Source organism: Streptopelia decaocto (assembly GCF_964273445.1).
Source record: "Streptopelia decaocto genome assembly, chromosome: 6".
Classification (NCBI taxonomy): Eukaryota; Metazoa; Chordata; class Aves; order Columbiformes; family Columbidae; genus Streptopelia; species Streptopelia decaocto.
In genome coordinates, this window is record NC_138660.1 from 24,104,399 (window position 1) to 24,125,590 (window position 21,192).

Consider the following 21,192-nt stretch of genomic DNA (forward strand, 5'->3'; position numbering starts at 1 on the left):
CATGCTGACTGCTGCATCATTCACTGTCAGAGGGCCAACTGATTAACCTTTGTATTTTTGTACAACATAACACAACTGCCAGGAAAAAAAAATTACATGGAAGCTAAACTGGCCAACTGCATCTTATTAATTTGGGGTTATTCTTGCGAAGAAACGACACTGAGCTCTTTCGCCTACTTGGTCACTAAGTTCTAGCAGTGGGAGTGGCTGTGGGAGAAGAAATTCCACCCACAGGAGCCCACACAAGCCTGTCTCTGCCAACCGAGGCTGTGTTTAGCGTAAGACCTAGTGCCAAGAGATTATTCATGGGTGTGTGCCTGAGAGCTTGGTGAGAACAGCAGCCCCCAAAGCAATAAGGCCAGAGGTTCTGCTGTTATCGCACAGCTAACCTGGAATGCCACAGATCCCAAACAGCTTGTTCCTTAGTGATCAGGATGACTGATCACCTTACCGTGAAAAGGCAAACTTTTATTGGAGGATAAGGTAAGATCTACTCTGTTTATGGCTGCATATAAAGTGCTTTATGTCTCACTGCTCCTGTGTCGAATCTTGCTCCCAGTTGCAATAGTGTAACCCCAGAGGGATTGCACTTGGCCACAGTTAGCTCCAGACTTCCTCAGCTTTTCTGACAGCAAGTTCCACCCATGTCTTTTTCACACAGATCATCACAATAGGCCTAAGCTTCTACCTCCTGGGATGTTTTAAGGGCACATTAAATTCTAGTGACAGCAGTGGAGATTCCAAGTAGAAAAAGACTCCACTGGCCTTTGACATACAGGCATGGAGCTAATCATTGCAGCACAATACAGCTACGTATAAAGTTTGTTTGGGGTTTTTTTGTGGGTTGTGGTTTGTTTGGGTGTTTTGTTTTGTTTTTCCCAAATATTTTAAAGTCCAGTGGTTCCCCTCACTTTCATGGTTTTTATGGTACCTCCTTCTCCTGGTTCTTAAGTTTAAAGTGCCTTTTTTAGCACTCAAGTTGCCTCCTTCTGCTTTAGCTACAGGGCAATGCTGCCCTCCAGCGATCACACACACACGCCTTTGGAAAACTGTTCTGGGAATGTCTCATGGCAGTTCTGATGCATCTTAGGGCTAGCAAGCATCTGCTCAAAATAAGATCGTAACAGCATGTCTAAGTGTGTGAGAGTTAAAAGCAATTTGCACTCCCAGATCTTAGAGGCCTTTCTGCTACACCAGTAAATCAATGGGACAACCACAGGATCTCACACATATAACACTATTAAAGTTGCTTTTTTTTATTGAGATAGTGGTGACTTTTCTGCCCTAGTGTGTCAGAAGAGCAACTCTGAAAGCTTAGGACAGCAAAGTTTTTCTAGCACTTCATTCACTATATTTTTCTGTACCCTGCTTCTTAGGCTGCCTGACAGTGGCCCAATGTATTTGAAATTAATACGGGTATTTCAGCTAACTTCTGTGCATTTTGAAATGGGCAGTACCTCACATTTAGATCTCCTTTCTTGACATGCTGCTGTACTTTCTCAATATAAGGAAAGGTTTTTTCTCAGTAACACAACCTTATTTATAGAGACAAAACTCACTAGGGCATTAGAGCAGTGTAGATAGACCTGATATTTGATCTGGAGGTATTCATAGCATTTAAGAGAAGCTAAGCCAGTTGTCTGTTGCTGTTTGTACCAACTGTGACATTCTTCTCCCCCAGGATGCTTACCTGTCCATGGCCTGATGTTCTGGACAGCAGAAAGCCACATTGGGATAAAGACTGAGGAAGAACAGACAGGATCAGAAAATTATGCCAGGAGAATAGACAGATAACAGGTAAGATAGCAAGCTGACTGTTTGTTCTGTACCTTGACAGGAAAATTCAAAGATACAAACATTAAAAGCAAAAATACCTTTATACAGTGATGACACTGCATAGTTAAATGCTCAGAAAGTTGCAGCAGGGCAGAGAACTTGAACTCTGCCCCATGCTGTTTCCAGCCTGCTGCGCTTTACAGCTTTGTTTTCACTACATGCAGGACAAGGCTCCCCACACCCCTGTGCACAGATGACTACACAGGTGTCCTGGGATACAGGGCTGACACTGCAATTGTTTACAGTATGAACACCAGACCCTGGCTTTTCTTGGAGACTACTCTGCAGAAATTAGTTGAATGAAAGGGGTAGGGATTTGCAAAAGAAAGAGGAGGTCAAGAACAGCCAGAACCTTATGGAAGGGAGGAGAAATGACTTGTTTCTGCAACTCTGTGCCAGTAAGCCAACCTTGTAGGCCTGGTCAGCTCCAAGATGCCGGATGGTCCCACGTCCCAGAGTAGGTGGGGTTGTTTCCACCTGGAAAATCTCTTTCAGGAATTTGTTTTTGGAGGAATGAACCACTTGCATGACATTAGCACTCAGTGTGTCCCGATTTTTTTCCAGGAAATCTATAGGATGGAAACAGAATGAGCTTGTCATCTCTGTGGCCTGCTGGCTCTAGTGCCACTCTGTCTAGGTAAAATCCACTTAATTTACAGTAACTTGCAGATTAGTTTAGAGTAATCCTCCTGATCTGACTGCAGATCAATACTACCCTGCAGTGCCACAAATCCAGGGCAGGTCATGCCCTTCTCTTCACCCTCCATAACCAGCAGAGATAGGCTCACCTTTTGATTCATAAAAGACAACCCCAGCAAAATGGTTGATGCCAAACTTGGTGTCATGAACGCTCCTAGGTGGGATGTAGATGTTACTTTTGCCATGGAGGGAGTTGATTTTGACAAGCATGGTGGCATCTGTGCCCTAGAAACAAATACAGGCAAAAAAGGACAGTTAAGCAGATTCCCCACAGCACTGGCCTATGCTTAGCAAACAAATGAAAGTGATGCTCATAAATAGCGAAGGCTCAAATTCTGCATGCGTATGATCCTCTCAAATTGTTACCTGAGGACTACAGATGAGTTGAGGTAGGGTCTTTTTTTCTGGATATGCCCGCATTGCCATCTGACTGGTGCACCAGCAGTCCTGCTTAGCCTCACCATGCTCTGGAGACTATGAAAATGCTCTGCAGGGATGTCTGAGATCAGATGCTACTTTCATCTCTGCACTCCTGTTTGAGATCCCTGGCCTTTGCAGAACAATATTTCCTCACGCCGGTGACATTGCTCAACTAGATCTGCCATCCAGGAGAAGAAAGAGCAGGCTGCAGCCCAGCCCAGCAGCAGAACTATCCTCAAACAATATGTGAATGCAAAGATTTCCTAAGAAGCCCTTGTAAAGTGATCTGGATTCTTTCCTTCTCTGTCTGGAACAGCTGTAGGAGTTTCAACAGTGAGGTACCAGGAAGAGCACACTCCAGCGGCGTGAAGCATTTGTATGGTGAGCTGACTTAAAAGGAACATCTATAGAGAGAAGATGTTGCCTCTCATAATGTATCTGAAAGCCATCTTTGCACTTTTCTGTGTGTAAAGCCAAGCATTACTTGTGAGCTGTGTGCACAGCCAGGCATTACAAGTGAAACTAAAGATTTACCTTTGGGAACTTGCTCTCTTCATCAATGAGGGAGATGATATTCATAGGCTTGAGTGCGATGACTTCCAGTGCCTGGTGATTATCAGTGAAGTCAATGTTCCTCCAGGTAATGTTCTCCGCAAGGTATTCTTCTTGCTCCAGCTTGAAGACGTGGTGCACGAAGAACTGCTGAAGGTGCTCGTTGGCAATGTTAATGCAGAGCTGCTCAAAGCTGGAGAGGGACAAAGTGGGAACCTGTGGTCAGCCCTGAGCCTTGGCCAGTCCTGCACTGCTCTATGGTATTTGTCTATTCTCTGTATTAAATACATATCCAGGTATGCTACTGCAATATTCTACAGTGTTAATGAGCAACACCACTGCATGTTGCCAGTCTTAGCAACATAAGGGATGCTGCTTCTGCTAAGATGAAGATAAGCAGAAATGAGCCAACTGATGGTTTAGTGTTGCTGAGTAAGCAAGCAAAGTGCTTCTTTGTGTTTCAAGAAACTCTAGAGACAAAAGGAAACATGTAACTGTGAAAATAGCTTGACTGTATGAGTGTGGGAGGCGTTTTTATTTGCACTGGCACTAACACTTCTTTTGTTTGTTAGTCCTTAATGCTGCATCTGAGTTTCATTACCTGGTAATTGCTGTGGCATGCTGTGTGTGCCCTTGGAGAGCTCAGCACAGTGAGGCCCCATGTGGATTGCAGCCTTTGGGAATAGCATAAAATAATAGGAGAGAACACAAAAGAGAGAAGATGGGCTGAACAGGTCCTAAAACAGTTCCAAAAGTCAGTGAGGAACATTATCTTGTTGGAAAGCAAGCAAGATGCCTCAGCTGAAATGGATTGGAAAAGGCTGCAGAATACATGCTGATGGTTTGTGGAATATTGATGATATAGTACCATATAACTGAGAAAGTAGCTGCCCCTGCAGAGAAGGACAAACAGAAATGGTGCTTTGGGACTGAACCTGCCAGTAGGAGAGGCAGCAGTTAGACAATGGTGTACTGACCAAGTATTTTGCTGACCTGTCCTTTAGAGTAGAGAAATGAAGCAGCCCCCAAAAAAGAGACGGGACAACACTGAGCAAGATGGATGTATGAGCTGAAATGGGAAACGCAACACAACCTCCTTTGTACTATATGCAAAAAGTGTTCCAACAGACAATGTAAAAATGCTACAGAACAAGAAGGTTTGATACAGAGACATGGGGACACACTACAGCCTCACACAGTGGCTGCCTGCTTGTCGCAGCTTCATAGCCATCTCCTCTGAGAAAATCCCTGAGGTTTTGAAATAGACTTGTGCAATGGCTGCACCAAAATGAAGGCTGGGGGAGGAGGTGGAAATATGACCAAGACTGAAGAAAAATGAAATCTGTGCATGATCATCATTGAGAAAATCCAGTGATGGAAATTTCACTGCTTCTCTGATACTCAGGATGATAATGAAAGAGCATGTGTCTTTTTTTTCATTCTTTCCCTTTGTATCAGCTGCTTTTCAGCTTCCCAATGGAAATTAATCTAGAACCTCCTACCTGTTGTTGCTGAAGTTTTCAAACCCGAAGATGTCCAAGAGTCCAATGGACTGACGCCTGTCTCTAGGCTTCTGAGAAGTGGGGTTGAAAATGGCTGAGTTGATCTTGTTCACTATCCACAGGAAAATCCGTCCATATATACCCTGAGAAAAAAATTAAAGAGGAACTAGAGCTCATCATTACAGTCTTTGGACATAGCTTATTGCTTGTTATCATGCTGCTACAGTGCTGTCAAACTATGCCTGAGAAATATGAGGAACTGGAGCCCTCTGGGTGAACATTTGCCACAGAAAAGGCTCCTCAACCAGGAAGACAGTCAGCTCTGAAAGCATCCCCAGGCTTTAATCAGAGAAAACGTAAGCAGTGGTACCTTCACAAAGGCATCCCTGCCATCTGCGGCTTGAATTATGTTCAGGGGCCTGGACACACTTTCTCCTCGGACAATGATGGAGAGGTTTGTGAGGCTGTTCCGGAGCTCACTGGAATCCACCTAGAGAAACAGTCACAGCAACCTGATCAATTCCAGGTAGATGAAGAAGATCCAGCAAATAAAGCCTGTCTCAGGAAGAGACAAACTGCCTGACCAGCAGCATTCACTGGTGGCTTGATGCCCCAGTTAGAGATCTCCTAGTTCAGAGAGACATCTACAACAGCATCACTTGAGTGTCAGCACGAATATGGGGACGTGCCCACTGTATGTGTATCCATACATGAACACTCTACAGAGATGTGCTTTGTCAGTGTGCTCAGGGAGCAAGGGCGAAGGAGAGGACTAGTGGGAGAAGACGAGAGTCCATTACCTCAAGCAATTTGGTTGCGACTGAAAAGTGCGGTGAGTCCATCACATCAGAGCAGTCCAAGTTGTCATATACAGCCGCTACAATGAGGAAACATCAGTCTCAGGGTGAATAATTCCTGCTACAGCAGGAGGGGCCTGTGCTGTCCTTGCAGCTGTATTTCTGTAACCCTGTAGCTCTGGAACTGTGGCAAGGCTGTAAGCTCCCTGCGAAGCCCCCGGGTTTGGTGATTTTACTAAGGAAGGTTCTGACTTTACCCAGGGATCCTGGGATGTACATGGACCTCACAATGCCAGAACATCAGTATAAAAATAGCAGTAAAACTGACAAGTTTATTTATTTTAAATAATAACTCTTGGCGAACTGGGGAAATGGTATCTGACTTCAGAAAATGTGTTTCTGAAAACATTTATTTACAAGTATCTGGCTTGCGGGCAATCTAGACAAGGAAAGGGAATAAGGGGAATCCCTCATTTTAGCAGCCAGCATTACTCCAAAGAATCCAGCTGGCATCACAGTATGACAAAGGGACCAGGAGTCCTTTTCTAAACTGTGAGAGCTTCTGGCATCCCGCTGGTGGTGTCCTGACTGTGCCTATGCCATTCCAGAGCTGCATATACACAGGTGAGTGTTCACCGGGCCCAGCCAGGAGCATGACTGCTGTCATCTCCACAGTGAACAACACCCAACTGCTTCTGTGTCCTCTGGGCTGCATAGCACAACTACCGGCAAATGCAACATGGAATTATATTGTCTTTTGTTTCAGTTTGTGTGATAAGGGCCTATTTATAACCATGGGAACCTGACAGCACGACAAAATAATAAGAAAAGCGTTTTTCAAAACACTCGGCAGTGGAGTCACAAATCAGAATTCCATAGTGTTTATCTGCCTGCCCTTCCATCCCTGTCCACCCAGAGCAGCACAACCTGATCTGTGCAGATGGAAGCAGGCAGCACCTTTACTGTTGAGTCTGAGGAAAGACCAAGCACAGACAGTGCTGAGTTTACCTTCGAACTCTACATTCCCCAGGTGCAGGATCGCAGCCAGCATCTTGCTGATGTCCCAGTGCTCAGAATCTGAGAACATGAGGATCTTCATAGCTGAGCGGATGTGGGCATAATCCTTCGCGTCATTCCGGCTGTCACAGGACATGCAGTTGCCCTGCAAGGCACCACATCTACAGGTAAGGAAAATCCTCCTGGTACCCACATGAGGAACAAAGGACCTGCAGGCTGTCAAACCCTTGTACACAATTCTATTCTCTATGCTCTTCCACTGGTTGTTTCTTCCCTCATCTTTACTCTCAAGGAGAATGTATTAGCAGATGGGTAAATAATGCATTTCTCCAGGGCTAGACTGAATACTGGAGAGGCCAAAAAAAAAGGCTGAGAGGGAAGGCTGCTCAGGAGCATAGAAGGACAGGAACTTTGACAAGACTATCTACACATACAAGGCTGTGCCTGTTTCTTGGGTTTCTTCTCTCTGCTTTGACAATGGACAATTAAGAGTCCTAATCCCAAACCAAAGCAAGTAGGATTGGATCAGTACTGGAAGGCAGATCTCAAAGTCAGAGTACTAGGATCTAGTGGAAGACAGGTGAAAGGATCCAAGGCAGCATCCGAAGAACCTTCAACAAAGCCTGCACAGTGGGTCCTGGAATGCTCCTCCTGATAGAAACTATTTTCAGCCCCAGTGGAGACGGGAAAATGGCTTTTTCATCCCTGCTATTAGCAAGAATGTAGTGTGATGATTACAAAAGTGAAGTATTGCTAGACATTTCAGTTTACAGCATGTAAACATGCCAGCTTGTGCCAAGAACTGACCTGAACAAAGTCATGGATATGTTCTCCTTTAATCTAATCCTCCTATCTCTGTATTATACTGCCCTTCTGCTGACCCAGGGAACTTCAGACCTTTTTATGGAATGGCCAGTGTGTGAAATGCACTCATCAGCTCTTGCTGCAGGATCACAGCTATTTTGAAAACATTACATTTGAAATAATCTCCAGCAACTTTAATGGTTTTGCTTTTGAGACCTGAAACAGTTTTATAGGCTTGCTTTAATTTCCTGTGAAACTAGATGCCCAGCTCCCATTACCTCCAGCAGAGACAGGACTTAGCCCCGTTTTTTTCCATGGCTGTATAACAGCCCAAATCAAACCACCTGACATATTTAATATAAGATATTCTCACAGGCTAAAGAATAGGATTTTCATGATAGCTTTCATGCCCTAAACCAGCCAATTAGCTCTTTACAAAAATCTCACTTATGAATGTTGCACTCCTGCTGCTATGGCACCAGAAACCCTGACAGGGATATGAACATCGGCTGCTGGAGGTCAGATTGATTGGCAGCTTCCTGTATTATGTATGTAAGCTTTATCAGATATAAGAACTAGGATTCTTGGCACTGTTTCTGCTTATTCATTTTCCCCTAAGGTACATATATCTGATTAGTATTCTCCTTGGCATGAGATCCTGAAATCTGAGTGCCTGTGAAATTGGGGAATATTTCACACCTGCTTTAAGGTGCCCTTTATATTTCTGAAGTGTGACTTTGATAGAAAGCTTTGAACTGACACGAGCTGCCTCCCACCGGTGGACATTACAGTAAGCCTCTGAGGCTCACAGCACCTTTGGTGTTAATGCTTCTGGTACTCTAAGGAGAGGACTGTTCATATTTGGTAACTACCCATCTGCAGCTCCTGTCGATTGTAATTGCTCACTGAGAGAAGCAAATGGCAGAGGAATAAGGGAGAAGAAAGCAGAGACTGTTACCATAGTGAGATAAGTGTACTCCGAAGCAGTACCCAGATTCAGCATTTTTTTCTGCTCTGTGTTCATCCCCATCAGCATGCAGTAGAAGATGTGATAGTTCCTCTCCTCTGGAGCCTAAAAGAAAGAAGCAGGCCGATGAACAATCTTGTCAGCACAGGCTTGTGACACGGGATAAAGGCAGCACAGACATCTGCCAGTGCCCTCACCTGCCGGCAAACCCGGGACTTCTCCAGGAGAAACTGTTCTATTCGTGCTCCTTCTATCACACCATTGTGGTTGAAGTGGATATCGATGTATTTCCCAAAGCGGCTTGAATTGTCATTTCGAATTGTCTTGGCATTTCCAAAAGCTGATGGGCAAGGGACAGAGATAGTATCTGGATTATTGCAGTTAATGAACATCAAGTCTATTTTTTATGCCCTTCTTTTTTGCTGCTGGTATTTTGAGTGTTGTGTTCCAAATAACAGTGCTGCCAAGCATTGAAGAATGTCTGGTCTCAGGCTGGCTCCCATAGAGAAAGGCAGACATACTGTGCATCCAGAGATCTGGGTCCTAAAAGACATATTCAAGTGATCCAAATGCAGTCTGTGCCTGCCCAGCCAAGAGAACTGGGCAAATCTGAAGACCTCCAGAAGGATTTACTGGGAACACACTTAATCCTCTTTCTCTCTCTACACAGAAAGATGGCCAGTCACTTTGCCACTGTCAAGTGCAAATGCTAAACCAGGGGCCTGTACCTTGGGCTCTGCGTTCCTAAGGACTCTGGTGCTCCGAGCAATTCCGGGTTACACACAACAGTGGCACCTCCGACAGCATAGGAGCTGCTGTGGACTTCATGGGGACATGGTAGAAAAGTATAAAAAACTTCTATCCTGCTTCACCAGTGTTTTAGGGTTTTTAGCAGTTATACAAATACAATGGTTCAAAGACCTGTTTCTGAATTTTTTTATCCTGATACAAAAGTCCTGAGATAAAGATGGTAAATCAGGCATGTTTCCTAAATAACCCACCTTCCAGAATGGGATTGGCCTCTAGGATTTGCTGCTCTATCCAGGAATGCTGGCCACTGATAGCTGCCAAAAACTGTAGTATTAGCTTCGTGCTTTCAGTCTTCCCAGCTCCAGACTCTCCACTGCAGTAAGAAACAAGATCATTACAGGTTTCCTTTCTTCTTTTTTGACTAGGGTGGCAAAATGGCAAACCAAGTTAAAAAAAAAAAAAAAAAGAAATCCCACTATCTTCACTATATTTACCCTGTGAATGGCAGATCAGACTGTCTTTCATGGAAGGCTGGAGAATTTTAGTCTTTCATCATCTTATCTGCTACAATTTAAGCATTTTCTTCAATTTAGGCTGAGGACTAAATTCTCCCACTGATCAAAACCAAGCGAATCCATGGAAGGCATTCTGTACCAGTGCAAATTAAATGACTGCTTGCTTTTCTTTTTTAAAGCATTACCAGATTTTCAGTGCTAGTTTTAGCGTGATCAACAGAGTTGCCTCAGCTGTAATCAGGTATTATTGCAATGAGACTACAAATACAATCATTCCTTCCTGTTGTCTCTGGTCTTAACTGTGCTGCTTTTCCATTTGGAAGGTCTCCTGCATCCACAAAGGTGCCCCAAAAACATGCCAGACTTGATTTCTGTCACTCATCCTCTCTGAGTCCAGTCACCTGATCACACAGCACTGGTCTCTCTTATTCCTCTTCATATTGAAATAGCAGTTGTCTGCAATGGCGAAGACGTGAGGTGGCAGCTCTCCGATCCTCTTGTTGGAGTACAGTCTGATCTGATCGACTGTGTAGAGGGGCAGCAGCTGGTACGGATTCACTGCTACCAGGATCGATCCCGTGTAAGTCTGGAAAACAGTTACGAGTGTTACCTCTAGCAGCAAACCTGCAAGCAAGAATATGACCAAAGCCACTTGCAGTATAAATACAAACAGAGGCAGGAGGGAAGCCTGGGAGATGCACAGCAGCATTGAATGTCCCAGGATAGGGTGGTTTTTGTGAAAGGGAGAATGCCAGCTGTAATCTCCTGGCCAAATCACAGCTCAGTTCACTGTATCAGGCTAAAGTACAGGAACGTCCAAATTGACCTGGCATTTTTGTGTGTTTTGTAGTGTTAACAAGCTGCTTTTTTGTTCTAGTGCAGATGTGGCTGAACTTTGCTAATGGGCAAAGTTATGGTCATTATTTATACAGGCATTTGGAAGCATTTGTAAACAACAGCACCATTGAAATGAAGGAGGCTGTTGAATGCTGTGGAAATGCAAGGTAATAATATTGTTCAGGAACTTGTATATAAGACAACTGCAGACTGCTTGAGTCTAATGTAACTGGTCTATACGGACATGTTGGTAGTTACAACTGCAGCGTCTATAAATTCAGTCCTTGTTTACACTGAACATCACCACATCTGTGTTGTAAGAGGCAGCTCCCCTCCTATGAAGGCAGCAGTGTATATAACATGGGAAGCAAAGCATGCAAAATCCTGAACATTATTATCATATTACAAACTGGGAACTAAGGAATGAAGAAACTAAACATGTGAAGTTGCTCAAAGTCACAGATAAAACCTGTAATGGACAAGAAGAGAAACCAGGTGTCCTAAATATCCAGATTTATTCTTTATCTCTTTTATTATCTCAAAATCAAGTAACCATTGACTTGGACTGGAGGACAATCTAAATCATATCACTGTGTTCTACTTAGACAAATCCTGTGTCACAGCTGCAGGTAACAGCAGGACTAAGGTGTAATGCGGGCTGGATTCAGCTGTAAGTCACTGGTAGAAATGATGAGTCTAGGAGAAAGTAAGCAGGGTCACTACCTATGCATGTCACTGTGTTATCAGAGACTGCTATTAACTCCCTTCTTCATAGCTGAAGTACTCAAATGAAAGAGGACAAAACCTATGATGTGTCCCCTTGGCACCCTCAAGGTCACTCTGCCAAATATGCAGCACAGGTTGCTCCTGAAAGTAACTGTGCCTGGTGACCTTGGCACTCACGTAGATTTTGTGCTCCTGATGGCGGATGAGGAGGTTGTGCACCATGCCTGCTTCATGGAGATCCCCGAGGCGGATCATGTCTTCTACCCCCTGGGCAGAGGAGGGATGCATCAGGCGCACCATGTGCATGTTCCGAGCTGTGATCCAGTGTTCCTGAAAAAGGCAAGGCAGCAGTTTTAACCTGTTATGCTGTTGCTCAGAGGCAAACAAAAGAGAGCCGTGTTAGACTAGAATGAGCTTTGGTATAACCCACACTCAAACCAGCAGGTTCTAACCAACAGCTAGCTGAACTACAGAAATTAACTGGTTTGCTGGTTCCCCAGGGCTGGATTATTTAAAACGCTGGATGAAGCCTTTCAGGTGGGTTCTGGACATCACCAAGTTTAACATTGTTCAGAGTGCAGTTCTGTCAGGTCCTCACAGCTACAACATGTATGACATAGGGAGGAAACCCCAGCTCAAATGACTTCAATGGGATCATGATTTCACCTAAAGCTTGACCCAGTTTAGGGATTGAAGCCTGTCTGTTTCTTTTTCTTAACTATGTAGATATAATCTCTAGCTCAGGAAGCTCTAAATCTTCATATAGCTGGGACCTGGGGATACTAGTTCCCTGTACTATAGGTGTAGGATACACCCTATACTTGCATTATTTTTATACTCTTTCTTTCAGTATAACTAGCTGTTATCAAAGTCTTTGGTCTGACCTAATACGGCCATTCTTTTGTACTGTTATGTTCATTTTTTACAGAAAGTTATAGAGTAGCCCACCTTGCCTTCATCATCCTCCAGCAAGATCCGTCCTGAGTCAGATTCCTTCACAACTGCCCCGATAGGGACATTAAATTCACTGTTTGATTGAGTTTCCAGCCACACATGATCACCCTGGGGAGAAAAAAGCTGCTGTCAAGTACAGAGCAAGCAAAAGTGCCTCTGCTGCCACTGGAGGAAGGTGTCAGCTATGCTTCCCTAGGAATAAGCACCATCTATGGTTTCCAGGTTTCCATAATGAAATGTTTCCAGGTGTCAGCTATGCTTCACTAGGAATAAGCACCATCTTGGTGTCACCTGCGCTACCATCCTGGTTGTCCTCCCCAGCTCCAGGCCCCCAGGAATAATTTGTCTTGCTCCAGGCTCTACTACAGATTCAAACAGAAAGCTTTACCCTAATTGCCAGAATGAAAACTGAACAAAGCTGTCGGTCAGATATTCGTGGGTCTGAACTGGCCTACACCTGCTGAGGAACCAGCTTTCTAGTGGACTGTCTTTTATACACCTTGTGTTACATACTGCAGCATTAACTACCAAAGCTTCAAGTTTTTTTACTGAAAAACTATTTCTTTTTCTTCTCAAAATACTTATGGACTTAGGTTTAAAACCAAACAACTGTAGTGTTAATATAAAGCGTCTATAAATATTGCACAAGGTTTTGAAGAATGTTACAGACTACCAGCGCTCATTTGCGTTGAATAAGACACCAGAGGTAACACGTGTAGTTTCGGTGCCACACCTTGTGACAGAGGTCACCAGCTCAGCGTGAGCACAGCCAGGCTTGGCAAGGCTCCTCTACATCTCAAGTCTAGATTGATATTATTTTATACCTTGTTTGATACTGGGTTATTGCTGCTTTCTTTTTGAGATGAGCCATGATGTTAACATAATTTTCTCCCCTTTGGGCCTTAGGTTAATCAGTAAATCACAGCAAAGGGTAGGACTTACCTTTCTGAAAACCACCATTATGTTTCAGATCACTGTACGTAACCTGCAGGGCCAAGAAGATCATAACATGAGGCCAGAAAAGGGCTCAGACTTTGATCAGGACAGATAGTGGGGTTTCCTTGACATGTTTCCTTGTAAAAAAAGTAACAGTGAAGACGTCACTGTGCATATTTTCATACTGAATAGTTCCCTCAAATGCTAGGCAAATTTATTGGCTGAACTTCGAGCCTGGCTGACCGATAAAAAGACCCCACAATGCAATGTAATTCGATGTACAATAGAGTTTCTTCTGGCTGGTCCATTGACCCAGCAGTTCAGAAACTGAGGTTTAGAGTTCACCTTCCTTGGCTGGAATGGGAGGGGTTGTACTGAAAGCATGAGCAGCAAAATAAGGGGCTACAATAAAATTAGGAGCTCACTGTCAACAACATAACAGTGAAAAGATTAGTGGCTAGAAACCTACACCAGTGCTTTGATTAAGGGGTGATGCTGTTTAGGCTGCAATCCTTGAACACCCAAGGAACCAGAGTCTTCAGGAGCTGCTTCTTGTCCCATAGGCTGATGCAGCTGGATTTGGGGAGTGATTCCAGTGCTGACTGTGATTTGCTGGTTCCCTTTCTTGTTACAGCGGGAAGGCCACCGTATGCCTGTTTTTGTGGGGGGAAATCACAGGCCAAGGCTCTTTGCAAAGTTCACTTGAAATGTTTCCAGAATTCCATATGCTTTTTTCCCATGTTGTCTCTTCCTACTAGTAGTAGTCCCTGCTCATTAAGGCTGTTGAGTAACCTGAGATTCAGTACCTGCTGTGTGCAGCAGACATCAGTTATTAGCCCAGGTCTCCACATTCACAAATGTCTCACAGCTGTGTGACCCATTCCGCTCCCTCCATTTCTCTAAGGGATCTCTCCCTCTCTCCGTTGTTCCAGCACACCCAGAGAAAAGGTTCATCTAAAGGTTGCTAATAAGTATTAAATCCCTGCAAGAAGCAAAATGCTCTATAAAATGTTAACCTTGGACAAAAAAATACTTCTATTTTTACCCTTTTATGATCTATTATTGATGACGTCTTAACATTTTATCTCAAACAGATTTTACAACTCATGCTCAATGAGGACATTTTAAATAATCTGCATCCCTTCTGTGCATTCCTGTTTGACAGCAAATCACTTGTAAACCATTTTACAAGAAGATGAATGGACACGATATAGGGCCAGAAATTGATCTTTGGCAATTATTCCAGGCAAATTCATGATCTCTTGGAACATCCCCCATGAAGAGTTCCAGTGCATATTATGCTTGTTTAGGTTTTGGACAGATTCTCTGGAAAGTTTGAGCACAACAAGAAAACCAGAAATTAACTGAGTTGAGAGTTCCATTTTCTACCTGTGCTATACAGATAACCATCAAAATCCCAGTTTCCAGTACCATTAATATTAATGATTAATGACATGCTTCATCAATAATTTCACTGAAATCCTTAAGATTTCTATTGTGTGTAATGCCTTTAAAAGCTTATGCTTAAAATTTCTGATAACTATTTACAATTCTGTGTCATATGGATGGTATGTCTTTTTGAGAAGTGCCCAGATTTCATTACTTTTCTGATCGAACATTTAAATTATTTTATGCTTTATCTTCATTCTATGGTGGCCATATGCAAGTTTCTGAGGTTTATAAATTTGCGACTAAATCATCAGAAAAGTGTTTCAAGTCACCACTTTGGAAATTTATGGTCTTGAAAAATGAAGATTACCATTAAAAGACCTCAAGGTGAAGTTTGGGGATACACCTGTTTTCTCCCTCTTGCTTTAATAAACTTCTATGTTAGATGAAAACCTTGCAGTGAGAGAATTAGGGATCATTTTATCACTTGATTTCCTATAGCTGCTCACTTTTTTTTTCTTTTTTTTTTTAATCCATGTTATTTGGGAAGGTATAAACTGAATGAGTAATTATACTCCTGTATGCAAGATCCTTCCGCTGTTGCGAGTTACACCAATGTCCAAAACACAAAGAGGGCTCTTAGGGCAGCAAATAGAAACTGAGAAATGCTGGACAAGCTCCATGATCTTTGTGCTCTGGTTGTGGCTGTAAAGGGTTGTACAGCAGCATGGATTGAAGGGGGTTTCTAAGCAAGCCCAGAATGATTTACCACTTTGAAGTCATCATAAGACATGCTGAAAATGACTAATTATCAAAATTGCAAAATGTACTGTGATCTTGAAGTGGAAAATATATAGCGCTTTCAAGAGACGACAGAGTGCTGATGTAGAAGTCCAATGCTAACACGGATTTTAAAGCTGGAACTTTAAATGTAATTTTCGCATAGGTGACCCAGTAACAAGAAGAGAAGTGGACTGTCATATTTAATAACAACAGCTGGCACACAGAGAAACTGCAAAGGCTGGGTCTCCCACACAAGACCTGCTGACTATATTACAAATTGATTTTCCCTGTGAGACTTGGGCAACCTCCAGAGCTCATCTGTAACTACGAAAATTCTCAATTTTGTAGCAAAACATCTCTTCAGATTTGGCAATGCAACACAAATGTGTTCCTTCTGGCTTTTTCTTTTTTCTGTTGTCTTTTTACACCCTCTCAAGAAGGAACTTCTGTTCTTATAATCAGTTCTTCTTACGGCGAAGTCCTCATGTTTTTATTCAGGACTCGAGAACTGGATCTGCGCACTAACTTCAACAGTGTGACGACCTGTTACTCTGAGCTATGCAAGGTGGTACAGAAGCAAACAGAGGCCAAAGATGGGCCACAGTCAGTCACAGCCAACAGAGACTTCTTCACCTGCACCAGAAACCAGAATACTACAACACAGCAGAAACCAGAACAAAGAGGGAGTGGTACATGCGAGCACGAAGCACAGCCATACTGCATCACATCAAATGTACAGCGAGCTCCGGATCCAGTCTATGATTGAAGCTGAGAACGGACATGTAGGGAGGAGACCCCAGATAATCACAGGATACACAGGTTCAACATTTAAAATGCTTATTCCCATTTAAGTCAAAATAGCCACCCCCCACCTGCTTGAACAGCCACTTTCTGACAACACTTCTCTCTTGCTTTTCTTTCGAAGTATTGCAGCACTGTAAACCAAATTGGACTCACAGGATGAGAAATTACCTCTCCAGAAGAAATCTTCACTGTATGACTTCTTGCAGCTTAATTCCGTCTTTTTCATAAGTGTTGGAGTAAGAAGGAAAAGAAAGGTGAAAGTGGCACTGGTGCCATTAAGGGATCCCACACCGACTGCCAGTTCTCTGCTGCACAAAGGAGGAAATGACTGAAACACAGTTATTTATTACAGGACTTTGCTCCCAGTTCAGCATATATGTCATCTCCAAGTCAGGTGTTCCAGTAAGCAGGAAGGCTAATTCTTGCCTGGGTGAACCTTAAACTTCAGTCTCTCCACTGTGCCTGAATCCTCTCAGATTTCTGGAAAGCACTCCCAGAAGAAAAGTCTTTAGCATCTGGTCTTATGCTGATAGAGCACCCCTGACTTCCCTGGGGTTTTCTTGGGGTCACCCTGTTAGATAAGAGGAAAATCAGGCTCTCATCTCTCCCCTTGGTTTTGCACAGCTCTTTCTGCAAGGTCAGGAAATGTGCATCAGGCTATATCCTTCAGACTGTTTCACAGTAGCTAGAGCAGAAGGCAAAATAAACTCATGACAACTGAAACTGATAGTCACACTTGCATGGGATTTCCAGTCCATTTGTTTAAGACTTCCTGGTTTTGTTATCATTAGTTTATCACCCAAGAAACACCTTGTTCCAGCATCTATGTGCATTTTAACTTTCCATCTGCCCACTTCTCTCTTTCCAAATTAGGACAGGACAACCAAGAGCTTCCCACTTTCTGGTTGCCCGACATGTACTCTCAGTAATCCTGTGTCCCTCTTGCCTATCCCATTAAATTCCAGCACTAGACGTGATGTCTAGGAAAGAAACGGAAGTGTAGTACACCTGTAGTGAGGCAGACAGAGGATTTCTCCAGCCAGAGCAAGGACCCAGGAGTCAGGCACATCTCAACCCTAACAGTGAGGATGAGGTTTTCCCATCAACCTGACCCCAACCGCAGAACCTTCCTCCAGGGCACTGTATGCAGCAGGTGGCTTGTCTTGCTATGCACTATTCTGTACACCCTTTATTAAACGTGCAACGATTGTGAACATGTGCTAGTACACTGCATACCTTAATTCTTATTTTCTTGTTTCCTAGGTTCAGTGGAGCTGCACTGTGTGATGGGAATGACAACAAAAAGCCTCTGTGTTGAAGACAGATTCTTGGGACTCCTGCTGCAGTTCCACATCCAAAACAGAGGTAAGCATTCAAGGATAGCTATAAATGCTTGGGAGTGATGTGTGTTTATCCATGTTATATATTTGTATTTTAATATTAGATTCCTTACCTGATGTTTGGTTTAAGTTTTATAACAGAAATTAAGATATAGGGGCAGAAATAGAGCATAGGCCTTTCAGAGCCTTTTAGAGAGAGGCAGGAAAACACAAGGCATAGAGGAGAACCTTATTTGAGTTCCTAACTGTGCAAATCGTTTTTATTCAAGGATTTTGCTGTAATGAAGTTATTTAGCAGACTTTTATTTCTGATACTACAGTATTTAGAAGAGGTTTATATGCTGTATGTGACTAACAAAATCTTGAGTAGCCCCGGTTTTATTAGATGCAGGTGAAATACTGACAAATAAATCAAAGTACATGACTTTATACTACCAAGGCAGTTGTCTAAAACCAAAGCGTTTTTTTGTGTAATTAGACTACAGGAAAAAAAGTGCCATATATATTTATTCAGCAAATGAAACATACCTGCTGAAATTTCAAATGGAGCATGTTTGGGGGCAGAGAATTTAATTGTAAAAAAAAATGGTAACACTTGTGACCAAGATGCAGTGGGGTTGCTGTTTCAGAGAGAAGTGCAATATTTCTGTCCTGGTACAGTATATGATCTGTACTAGGATGGAAACATAGGGAACTCAAGGCAGTCTCAAAAAAAAAGCACGGCTCATTGTGCGGCTGAAATATCTACTGGAAGGGAGATGGATTTCCACAGTGAAGTCTAGACATACGCAAGAGCCAGAAAACATAAACTAAAGGAGTAGAGACTTGATACACCAAGCAGGAGCTTTGTAAAGCACGTGTAGCTAATGAGAGACGGTCAGGCAGCTTCAAAGAGGAGCTTGCCAGGAGTGAGCAGCTCTGTTCACTGCTGCAGACAGGGTTTGGTGAGGGACTCTCCAGGACACAGACGCGTTTGTAGTTGTAATTAGGGGTGATTTGTAGTACAGCTTGCGCTGATGAATAGTGCACTGAGAAATGCAACAATTTAAAATTGGATAATCCCAGGTGAATTTAATGCTGCTGTTGTTCAGAGCAATAGGTCTGTCCAGAGAGACATGCGTTAAAAAAACTGCCTCTTCCTGACAGCTTCCTAATTAGGAGACTGATGTCAGGATCAAAGGGTTTAATTCACACACAGCACTATCTCTCCCATTTCCTCTCCAGCTAAATCACAGTGGCCTTGTCATTTCTGCTTCACCGAGTCCTATATGCCAAGCATCATTTAATATTACGCTAGTAGTTTTTCTGAGGTTTCTGAAGGGAGGTGGATTGGATAGAACCATTTCTAATTTAAACTGTTCGTTCAGAGCCTTCCTGTCTACACTAACCTCCTTCCCTTCCTCTAAGCAGATTTGTATCTTTAAGTCGCTGGTGTCTGTTAACTCTGAAAGGTGAACTGCAGGGAACAAGGCAAACTAAATAAGAAGTACATACCGGCAAAGGACTTCCAAGTGCATCCCTTGGTTGTCTTCAACATTCTGTCCCTCAGGGAAAGGCTGATTTCATTCCAGCCAGTTCATCGTGTTGCACAGAGGCAGACCGGTGAGGCTGTGGGATTCGTGTCATTACACACCTTCACACACGCCAGGCGGGCGCTGCTTGCTCGGCTGGCTGGAAGGCAGGTCACTCTCCCCCACCGCGCAATCCCATTATGGTCTGAGTGTGGCTCCATCCTTCCTCTTGGGATGCAGCCAAGACGGTATTATGAGAGTAACATTACAGGCCAGTAAGTGCTGGATTCTGGCTCATGAGGGACACAGATGTGTGCACACAAGCCCAATTATTCAGCATTGCTGGGGTGAGGTTGCTGAAGATGGAGTCGCACGCTCTCCTGTGTGGTGCGCATGGGATGTCACAGCCCCAGTCTCAGGGTTAGGTGGTCTCCTTTCAGAAAGATGGGAATTCAGAACTCTTAGGAAGGAACCTCTGCGCCTCCTTCTGCTTTCAGTAAATGCAGAAATTCTCTATTCTCTCATCAATGCAGCTGAAATTTGGGGCAGTGACTTGCAGGACATGACACATATTTATAAATTACTAATTTCCAAGGAAGGCCACCATCATGCTCTGATCCTGCTTGGAACTTTAGTATGTGATAGACTTCTGTGTTTTCTAGGCACCTTGGTACGATTTTCAGGTACCTTGGTACGATTTTCAGGTACCTTGGTACACGTCATTCAGTCTCTTTTTATTGTTGTTGGTTTCTATATGTATGTTTCCACATGCCCATTATTTAGTGTTACATTACTCCCAATTTATTTCCTACCTTAGTGCTTTGTATGCAGATAACTTTATTTGTTGTGTCGTAACTAGCCACAGTGAAGTTGTCATACTGCCTTCTATTTAGTCAGTTGTAAAAAGCTGTTTAATTTCTTTATGGAAGTCAGATAGGAGAAACAACGGGAGCCTCCCATCAGATACTGACACATGTGCCTGCTCCTTCCAGAAAAGATCCAAGTGAAACCACACAGTGCAAAGAACTAAAATCAGCAAAAGTTGTATAGGAGCCGGGGAAAAGGACATGATGCCATGAAGAGCATCGTCCTGAGGATCAGTATCTGGAAAAGACCTATAGAGCTGTAAAAAAGAGGCATGCTCTATATGTTTTATGTATGCTGTTTCAGGGGGGAAAAAAGGTTTTTCTGCATTCTCCATGAAGAGTTTTCTGTTCGTCACACATTAACCTATATCCTCTTAGAAAATGAAGATGTTTTGTTGCCACAGAACAAGAAGAGAGGCAGGAGACCAGCACCTTATGCATTTATTAGGCTTTCTGTTTTAAAATGATGCATCAGTGACAGACGTCATCCCCAGTAATCCTCTGCTGACTTATCAGAGGCGTGCCAAATAACTGAGAGCTGCTCAGAGGATAGAGGTTACTGAAACAGAGACCAACAACTTCCAGTAAAGACAGGGACGGTTCTGCCGCTGTGTTTACTGTGGAAGTCAGCAATTGCAGGGGAGTTCAGGGCGAACTTTCAGTTGATTCTGAAGGCTAAATCTGGAGCAGCCACCCACACGTGAACTGGATTGAACTGCGGCTTCAGCTGGGACACTAAGACCTGGATTGGTTCAGACAGCCAGTCGTCAGTGTCCCCGGCTGGCTGCAGGTCCCCTCCTTGGCCACCAACATCATAACAATGCTTTGTGGCCATGGTGGCACCCAGAGCCCACATGCGCGCCTGCATCTGAGCTCTGTTTGTGCTCCACTGCCTTCTTGTAGAGATTCACATTTATTCTTGCTTCATTTGTAGGGAGCAGATAAATCTACCCGTTACTTAAATGGTGAAGTCCTTTCTATTTGAGGCAGGAGGTGAAACTGTATCTCCCATCCTTTGTCAGTACAGGAAGATTTTTACCAGATATGTCTTTGACAGGCCAAAGGAAGATAAGGAGAGTGGCTGAGGGACCTGTGGGTTTAGCCTGGAGAACAGGAGCTGAGGGGAGACCTTTTGATCTCTGAACTGCCTGAAAGGAGCTTGGAGCCAGGGGGGATCGGGCTCTGCT

At 43.5% G+C, this 21,192-nt stretch overlaps 1 protein-coding gene across 1 annotated transcript in view; it reads right to left on the bottom strand.

Moving 5' to 3' along the window:
• The window catches only part of MYO7B (myosin VIIB), a gene marked incomplete at both ends in the record, with an annotated part of 44,671 nt that extends 31,335 nt beyond the window's left edge, over nt 1-13,336 (bottom strand). The window contains 15 exons of the mRNA XM_082055926.1: nt 1,691-1,741; nt 2,245-2,405; nt 2,625-2,760; nt 3,490-3,700; nt 5,010-5,152; nt 5,380-5,499; nt 5,810-5,886; nt 6,815-6,968; nt 8,586-8,699; nt 8,792-8,934; nt 9,596-9,717; nt 10,261-10,445; nt 11,600-11,752; nt 12,371-12,484; nt 13,319-13,336. Coding sequence (XP_081912052.1) covers nt 1,691-1,741; nt 2,245-2,405; nt 2,625-2,760; nt 3,490-3,700; nt 5,010-5,152; nt 5,380-5,499; nt 5,810-5,886; nt 6,815-6,968; nt 8,586-8,699; nt 8,792-8,934; nt 9,596-9,717; nt 10,261-10,445; nt 11,600-11,752; nt 12,371-12,484; nt 13,319-13,336 — 1,902 coding nt within the window. The remainder of the gene's footprint in view (nt 1-1,690; nt 1,742-2,244; nt 2,406-2,624; nt 2,761-3,489; nt 3,701-5,009; nt 5,153-5,379; nt 5,500-5,809; nt 5,887-6,814; nt 6,969-8,585; nt 8,700-8,791; nt 8,935-9,595; nt 9,718-10,260; nt 10,446-11,599; nt 11,753-12,370; nt 12,485-13,318) is intronic.
• Between the last annotated feature and the right edge of the window lie 7,856 nt (nt 13,337-21,192).